The 9892-nt window shown below is 33.1% G+C and overlaps 1 protein-coding gene across 1 annotated transcript; it reads left to right on the forward strand.

The window, feature by feature from the left end:
* Nucleotides 1-4311: 4311 nt before the first annotated feature.
* Nucleotides 4312-5661, forward strand: LOC131655463 (probable indole-3-pyruvate monooxygenase YUCCA10). The gene is made up of 3 exons (XM_058925330.1): nucleotides 4312-4923; nucleotides 5035-5393; nucleotides 5484-5661. Exons 1-3 carry the CDS (start codon nucleotides 4312-4314, stop codon nucleotides 5659-5661), a joined length of 1149 nt encoding a protein of 382 aa, XP_058781313.1.
* The last annotated feature ends 4231 nt before the right edge of the window (nucleotides 5662-9892 follow it).

Genomic DNA, 9892 nt, shown 5'->3' on the forward strand with positions numbered 1-9892 from the left:
AGACATTTATCATCTCTATGATAGGAGTATCTCTTCTATATCATCACAAACAATCAATCAATCAATCAATCAACTTAACTTTTTTGCCACAAGGCTGGCTAATCAATCAAACCTTTTTGCCACCATACTGGCTGATTAATCAAAGTTTTTGTCACAAGGCTGACTTCATTGAAACTTTTGCCACAAGGCTGGCTGATTAATCAAAACTTTTTGTCACAAGGCTGACTTCATTGAAAGTTTTTGCCACAAGGCTGGCTAAAAAGCATCTTTATCATTCTAAGCACCATAAGTGGCATGGCCCAGGGCTTATAATGAAAAGATTTTCAAACAAAAACAAACAGATGTATGTGATGATATAGATTAGATACATCGAACATTTAGATGACATTTGTCTCTTATCCTTTGCTTCCACTAGCATAAGTGGGAACTACGATTGCTCTGACTTTCTCAACATCCCTTTGATAATACGTAGGCACAAGGTCGTATCCTTGGCGAGCAAAACTTCTCCCTCAAACCACTCAAACCTTAGCACCCGTAGACCCGAGCTACAGATGCTCTGATTCCCTCTAAGGGATATGTATGCAGAGGATCGCGATGATCTTTGCGAGCATAATCAAACAAACACCTTAGTTTCCCACCAATCTCACAACAGAACCTCTCAATAACATAGAATAAAAACATAACAAAGAAACCTATAGAGTACTATAGATACGTTGGGTGCTAATACCTTCCCTTCGTATAACCAACCCTCTTACCCAAAGATCTCTCCCCCACTTTTAAGGTTATTGCAGCTTTTTTTTCTTTTCCTACTTTGGAAACAATAAAAAGTTTGGTCGAAACAAAAGAAAAATCATTTTTTTGAGCACTCGAGCCCAAAGAAGGCATCAGGTGTCTCATCCCAAAAAAAGATACGATTTTTCCCCGCGACAGCCATCCAAGTCAAAATGGAAATCCTAACCAGGAACTGTTTCTACAAGATAAAATTCCCCGCCATGGTCTACAAATGACAGTCTTATTACATCCCAAGGACTTCCCCAGCGAATCCCGGCCACAAAGTTGATGAATGGTAGTTTTCCTTCGAAGATAGTTCATCCACTTTCACACTAAGTCGATGAATGGGAGTTTTCTTCGAAGACAATTCTTCTACTTACAGCTAAGCCGATGAATGGAAGTTTTCCTTCGAAAACAGTTCTTCAGCTTCCCCACCAAGTCCACGAAAGGCAGTTTTCTCCCAAAAACAGTTCGTCCAATTTCAAAATTCAATCAACGAATGACAGTTTTCTCCCGAAGACAGTTCGTCCATTTTCAAAAATTCAATCAAACAAATGGCAGTTCTCTCCCGAAAAACAGTTCGTCCGCTTTCTCAACGAGAGTCCCCATTTAGTCGATGAATGGCAGTTTTCTTCCGAAGAAAGTTCGTCCACTTTCAAATTCAGACATTAGCACCTCAAAATTGTGCGACATCAGATGGCATCTCCCGGCAGATCCTGGCAGGAAGTCTGATGAAGAATCAGAACTTTGGAAATTTTCTCTTTATCTGAGAATCTACCAAAGAAAACTAAGACTAGTTTCACGATTTGGAAATCCGAAACAAGTGGAATTTTATTTCAAAGATAACAAAGACTAGTTTTGCGATTTGGAAATCCGAAACAAGGGGAGGTTTATGTCAAAGATAACTTAGACCATTTTCGCGATTGGAAGTCCGAAACAAGGGGAGGTTTATTTACTTTTTTCCCTAATTAAGACCACTTAGTCAAAAGGAGATGGGCAAGCATGTTCTGCATTTCCATACAGCCATCTTTCATTACAACATCCTTTGCAGTTTCCAAATTTTGCATCACATCATCGTCACTACGACATCTCATGAGAGAGCTCCAAAATTGGGAATTCTTTTGTATTTAAGTTTCTCCCATTCGGCAAAGACCAAGATGTCAATCTTCATCCATCCAGACAGGAGAAACTTAAATTGGGGCATCTGTCATACCCTAATTTTTTACCCCCCTGAGATGTCACATTTCAACTACTCCATCTACTCAAAGCCGATACCCAAAGCAGTCACTTGTTCACCAAGTACTCAAACTAGGGTTGCAAGTCAAGAAGTTCAGGTAAGGGATCAATCAAAGATGGAAATGATCCCTAACTCCATCATATGACTCAAGATGTTTCATTCATCCACCTATAATTTTCAATCTCAAGGCATAAAGCCTCAAGTCCATCAAGGTAACCATATTAGGGTTTTTGAGCCTATCAAGGACTGCAATCACGACTTTCATTTGGGAAGACTCACAAAGCTTTAAAGCATGATCAGAAAATCCCAAAAATATTCAAATGATTCCTACATCAATATCTAATGCAAGATGTACTTCAATTCCAGTTCAACAACTTCCAGTTTCATCTGGTCCACAATTAAGGTCTTTGACCTAATTCACCTAGAGAGTTGACTTTTGATCAGGGCATAGCTCAATGACTCAAAACATGATTCAAGGGTCTTCAATTAATCAATATAATTCACTCACATCATTCATTCAAAGAGAAGATCTTGGTTCATTTGAAATCTCCAAGATTACAGTTCATTTGGAAAAAGTCAACTGTTGGAAATCACTTTTGACTTTTTGGAATTTTGGTCAACTATGGACTTTTGAGGATCAAAATCATCAACATATGATTATTAAAGTCATTTGATCAAAGAAATTCAAGAAAATCAATCAAAGGTCAAAAATTCAACAAAAGTCAAAGTTGGAAATGGGTGTTTTCAAACAACAATCCCTTTCTAAAACCAAGGGTGTTCAATCAAACAAACCTCCCTTTTGTCACATTATTTAGAACTTCCTACCCTCAAACAACAAACACTTCATCTCTATATACTATTCCCGATCGCTTTCGAGATTTAAAACTCTTATGAAAAACAAAAAATAAAAATCAGTCAAATTTGAGGAGACTTTAATTTATATCATATTTTAAAGTCTTATAGTCAACTACAAATATGTATATCTCTATTGTATATCATATTTTAATGCAAGTTTACTCAAACAATATCAATTGGTCAGTGTGACTGGAAATTATTTCAGTTATAATATCAACATATATTTCCCATCAATTTAATTTTAGCAGTAACGGTAAGTAGTCTCTATAATTAGAACATTGCATGAATACTTTGAGTAAATAAATTTTAATTTATAAATTGAATAATATGTATAATTTGAAAAGGAAAAAAAAAGAACATAATTAAGAGTAATAAAAAATATGCAGTCTAAATAATTTTAAAATATAATTTTGACTGACATGAAAAACGATAAATTACACTAAAATTAATAATAAAATTTATATTATTTTTATAGTATTGTTTTTTTAATACATATTTCACACAAAATATTTTCAGTATAATGCGGTGTTTTAAAATTCTAACCAGCATAAATTTAATCAAATTATTGGATTAGTGGATTATTGATCAGATAGTTATTTGTCAATCCACATGACTCTAATTTATACAAATCAAAAATAAAAAATATTTATAAAATAAATTTCTTAACGTAATTATATGATTGTAATTTTTTTTAAAAAGACTAGAAAATATATAAGATATATAAATACATCAATATATATTTTAAAAAAATTTTAAGTAAGGGAGGAGAAATATTTTTGTGTTTCTTTCAAATATTTTTTTATTGTTTTTACTCCACCCAAAAATATATTGTTTGGATGAATTAAAAATATATAAAAATATATATATATAACGATTCAATTTTTTAATTTAAGAAATTCACCGTTTCATTAATCTAATTAGTGAACTGGAATATTGTCAACAAAAAAAAAAATTAGTGAACCGGAATAATTACAAATATGATCATATGCTGTTGTTGGATTGTCGGACCAATTTCCGGTCTAACCGGTTTAATTCAGATTTTAAAACACTGGAATCATTCTGTAAAAAAAAAAAAAAACACTGGAATCATTGAATATGTTCAATATGATTTTACCATGTATAGAAATCTAGATGAATAAACATTGTAATCTTATCACCTTATTTTATACCATTTTTAAGATGTAGAATACACTGCATTGAGAGAGAGAAAAACATGAATATACACGTTTTTCATATAGAAAGTTTTGAAAAGAAAAAACATATAGTAATTATCTGAATACACGGTCAAACCAAAATATTATGAACAAATTTTTTATTTTTACATTCATGTACCGATGCGCCAAAACATATTCTTAACCTTCCACCAGTGCTTATAAATTCTACAAGTTCTAGTTGAATAAAAACATTGAAGATACTTAGATCCTAGATCCTAGATTATTATCAACAATATGCAAGAATTCACTGTTGTAATTGTTGGTGGTGGGCCTTCTGGCCTAGCAATTTCAGCTTTACTAAGCCAAAACTCCATTTCTCACGTCATACTTGAAAAAGAGGAGTGCAATGCTTCTCTTTGGAGAAAAAATGCTTATGATCGCTTAAACCTCCACTTAGCTAGTGAGTTTTGCTCTTTACCCCTCATGCCACATCCATCTTCTAGCCCAACATACCTAACTAAACACCAATTTCTTCAATACATAGATAAATATGTCGATCATTTTGACATAAAACCTCGTTATTATCGTGTCGTTGAGTCTGCTAAGTATGATGAAGTTAGAAACAAATGGGTTATTGAAGCAAAAAACACCATCGAAGGTACATTAGAAGTTTATGGGGCAAAGTTTCTTGTGGTTGCCTCTGGTGAAAATAGTGAAGGTTTTATTCCTAATGTGTCTGGATTAGAACAATTTGAAGGAGATGTGGTACACTCCAAGAACTACAAATCTGGTTCAAAATATAAATCAAAAGATGTTTTGGTTGTTGGGTGTGGTAACTCAGGAATGGAGATTGCATATGATCTCCATAACTGGGGTGCTAACACTTCCATTGTTATTCGAAATCCGGTAAAGACATTTCTCTATTTACTTTTTTCATGCAACTTAGGTCCAATAATAGTTCAATGAAAAATAAATGTGTTGTTATAATATTAATAGCTTAATAATTTTTTTGTGTAGCTTCATGTCTTCACCAGAGACATGATTCGTTTAGGGATGCGCTTGGTGCAATATATTCCTGTTTATATAGTGGATACAATCATTACACTCCAAGCAAAATTCAAATATGGCGATCTGTCCAAATACGAGATTTATCGTCCTAAAGAAGGACCTTTGTATCTCAAAAACACTACTGGAAAATCTGCCGTTATTGATGTTGGAACCATTGAAAAAATCAAGGAAGGAGCTATAAAGGTTGTTCCTTCAGGTATAAAGAAAATTGTGAAGAAAAATATTATCTTTGAAAACAATGTGGAGAAAGAGTTTGCTGCAATTATTTTTGCTACCGGTTACAAAAGTGTAGCTAATGGATGGCTAAAGGTACAATTTTGTTGTTTCTTCTTTGAATTTTATTCTTTATTTTCTCAAACTCTTTGTATTTATAGACTACTTGATTTTTTTTTTTTTATGGATTATAAATATGCTCTTAATGAAAAAGGGTTTCCTAAAAATCCTTTCCCAAAACATTGGAAGGGAGATCATGGATTGTACTGTGCTGGACTTGCAAGAAAAGGTTTGTTTGGAGTAAAAAAGGATGCTGAAGCAATTGCTGAAGACATCAACCGAACTTTTATGTTGAAAAATTAATTAGTATTATTCATTAAATAATTCTTTTATGCCGTTTAATTTCAACATTAAATAAGGAAATCCTGATTGAGAATTGAATAATGAGTTGTGTTATTATCTAGTTATAATAAGTTCTTATAATCTATATTTATATATGTAATGAATCTCTTCTAGAATACTATCATTTTCAATAAACACATTGCATTTTCCATTTCTCATATATATATATATATATATATATATATATATATATATATATATATATATATATATATATATATATATATATATATATATATATATATATATATATATATATATATATATATATATATATATATATATATATATATATATTCTCTTGTTAATAAAATTTAAGCCTTTAATTGTAAAGAAGAACTAAAAACTTCAAAACAAACACAATCGAAATGTGATATGTGTTAGTTTAAATTCTATTTGCATCTTAATATTAAGACTTTCACAAATCTATGAATTTCTATCTGAAGGTTCGAAAAACACAATAAGGGGGGTTGGATTGGGTTTTTGATAAAATAAAAATTTAAGATACGTTTGGTTATCCTGATTCGTTTGAACTCAAACTACTACAGTCCACCCGCCAAGGTGATTTTGCCTCTCTCTTACGAGGACTTAATCCAATAAATCAAACTTGATTACAACAGCTTTCACAATGACAACCGTCAAAGTCTTCTTGAGGTAAACCACAACCCGGTTTCTCAAGGAACAATATAACAAAATAAAATCTTATGTGTTTACAAATATGCTTCTAAAAAGTTGTATCACAACTCTGATGTATACTCAATGCTTTTGAACAATGCACAAAAATAATAAGAGAATGAATAGAGATTTTTGATAGCTTGTGCGTGAGTATGTTATCTTTAACTTCAGTAGTGTCTTCAATATATAGTGAAGCTTTTGAACCGTTTGAGAGATACACTTTTCACCTTTGGAATGTTGAAATAATATAATTTAAGATCTTTCCAAAGATAGAGATTCTTTCCGTAGAATTGATGATCCAGCCGTTAATAGAAGATCTTGAATTTAATGACTTGTAACAGAACTAAGTATCAGAGGATAATGTATCAAAGCATTACGTCAGCGTTTGGTGCAAGAAGCGTTTTCCTTATCAGAGTTTTATCAAAACTTCTGCTTCTGAGAAATCACAGTCAAAACTCGAGCAATTGACAGCCTTACTCCTTCGATCTTGGAGAGCTTGTCGTAGTAACTTTCCGAACATGATCTTATTAGAACGGAGATCAAGTGACAATTACTTCTTGTTTTTGTGGACTTCCTTCAAAGTCATCAGATTTTCTTGTTCTTATAACCTTCCTTCGGAGATTAGATCTTCTTATTTTTGTCAACCTCTCTCTTGATGAAGCCTCCTGATTCTGAGAGACTAAGGTTCATACTTTCTTCTTCTTATAATCTTCCCTCAATGCAACCTTCTGCTTCAGAACTTCTGAAACACAAATAATCGATTAGGGAGCATACATGTTCTTATTAGAAATATGTGTTTGTTATTTTCAAAACTATTTCAAAGATGTAGAACCAAACTTTGTTCTAACAATCTCCCCCCTTTTTAATGATGACAAAAACTCATATATTTTGAATAAATAATTAACATAAGAGATATCAGAAACTCCCCCTAAGTTAGAAACTCACCCTGAGTTTAATAATCAGAAGTTTTAAGTTTGAATACTTCCCTGACTTTGTGTCCTTAAAAGAAGTTCGTATGAAGCTTATAAATCCAGAAGTTTCTTGTTCTTAATAAATTATTTAACAAACATATTAAATAGAAATGTTTGAAGCATTAGTCTAGGTAAACTGCTATGAATTCAAAATATTTTACGTTCTCCCCCTTTTTGTCAAAAATAAAAAATGCAGAAAAAAAACTTCATTAATAAAGAATTACAAAGGAACAAAGCCAAAAAAAGGAAATTACAAAAAAGAGGAATTACAACTAAAAGGATAAAGCTTCACAACACTCAACAAGGAGAACATCATCATGGTCCGGAAATTTTGCGTTTCGTAGAACATCGACTACTCCAGCAGATTCAAACAGAGCAGATAAAATTCGTCCATAAGGAATGTGGAAGTTCTGAATGCTTCCGAAGGCCAAGAGAGATTCCCTCAGATGACTAAAGATAATGGCAGGTAGGTTCACTGGGCATCCTTTTTCAAGAAGATGAATGAGATAACGATCCCTAGAAGACAAAATTCTATGAAAGTTTCCTCAGGGCTTCAAGTTGGAGAGAGCAAATCGAAACAAGACTTATTTAGAAGGAGAAAGAAATTATGGATCATTGAAAACACGTCTGTTTTTTTTCTCAAATCATTTGGAATGGCAAATGCATTCCAGTAGTCAAAAGTGGTGAGATATGCAGCAGTTGGTTTGGAAGGACAGCCAATGGTTTCAGCAATGGATGATTCGGTGATGGTAAAGGGAATGCCATGGATGATGGATGAGATGCCCAAGTTGTCATTGCTAATGGAAGCACGAATCCAGAATTTTTTCACCAGATTGGTGAAGATAGGACCACGATGGATGGCAATATATCCATTCCATCTTTGTTTTTCTAAGCAAGCCATGAAGTGGTCATGACTTTTTGCTAGTGTAATACGGTGAACTGACTTTATTTGAAATGTGCGGATAGCAAGAGTCGCCACCGACTTTTATTTTATCCAATTGGAAAGGCTAAAAGAACAGGAAAGACCTTTTAAAGATTTTGAGTTCGGGGGGTAAGTTATACAAAGGGAAGGTGTAAGGCACCCTTTGCATCCATGGTTATCCATGGGCTCTTAATTGCTTAGCTCACTTTGTTCGCTTGAAAAGTAGGGTGTGAATAGAAATTTTGTATAAGAACTTTAACTTGTAAATAAGCGTAGCCTTGTTTTGAAATTGTTTTGAAATAGGAGGTGTGAAAAGCTTTCGATTTTTGAATTGATTGTGAGCAAGCAATTAAGAACTACATACCCTAAGTTTGTCTTTCTTGTTCTTTTAAGTCTTTCGGGTGAAAGGGTCTATCCATACCATAAGAGGGCAGGAAGTCTTTCAATTGGATGTTTGAAGGGTCATCGAGAAATTATCATTCGCCACAAGACTGTCCCTTGCCATAAAGAAGGCAGGTAGTCTAAGGGAAGGACATAATAGTCATTTAAGGCATCATGCGAGGATACCTTAGCAATTGGGACAATCATCTTATAAGGCAACATCGAGGGAGTTTCAATAACTCTGAAGGCGACAGGCAACATTGCTTTAGGTATCCTCGGAATCGAGGGACTTTGACTATTAATACGTTTAGAGGCAACCGGCAACAATAAGGCAACAGTATAAGGCAACAAGGCAACCAGAGGGATTACCCTAAAGGTGCGTGTGTGGCACAATCAGGTGGTTAATTCAGATATTTATCTTGTAATTAGTTATCTACTTCTGTTAAAGGCTTGCACTCCCTAAGATTACTAACCACGCAGTTAAAAATGAGCAGAAATTAAAGGCGGAAATATAAATGTCCTACGCTATTACAATAAACACCTGTAGGGATGGGGGAAATTAAAGAATAAAGAATAAGAGGGATGAATAATTATGTTGAGCCTTGATCTTCCTCGAACCCTTGATCAACTCTACAAATTAAGAGGAGAATAAATAAGGGTGAGCGTATTGACTATTCGAGGCAAACCCTATTTTGGGCAAAAGGCAAAAAGTAAAATAATATTTATATAAAATAAAATAAGGATTGGAAACTTAGCTCTGATGGTGCGTAGTCGGAGGATCTTGGCTAACCCTGAAAAATAAAGAAGAGAAAGGTAGAAAACTTTTTGTGGCAAATACAAGGCATTGGTAATAAATAAAAGAGGAATTATGTAATTAAAAATAAAAAAAATAAATATATAAAAAATTAGAAGACTTAGCTTTTGGTCGGGCGAAGCGCGTGGCTGAAGAACTTGAAATAACCCTGAAAATTTGCACAAAAGAAAATAATTTTCAGTGTATGAATGATCTATAAACCTTAAAAGAAAACTTATTGTGACCAAAAGGGTTTATAAGGCGCGTTAGTGGATAACACCTACCAATAACAGTGATTAGCCATCATGATAAAATCAGGGTTTAAGGCATAAAACATTTTTATCAACCCCAAAAATAATTATTAACTAAAAACCATAACTAAATTATTATGGTAAAAAAAATCGAGTTTTCGATTAAAATATAAATAATTATAAAAATTATATATAGAAA

This window comes from Vicia villosa, linkage group LG3 (assembly GCF_029867415.1).
Source record: "Vicia villosa cultivar HV-30 ecotype Madison, WI linkage group LG3, Vvil1.0, whole genome shotgun sequence".
In the NCBI taxonomy this organism is placed as follows: domain Eukaryota; kingdom Viridiplantae; phylum Streptophyta; class Magnoliopsida; order Fabales; family Fabaceae; genus Vicia; species Vicia villosa.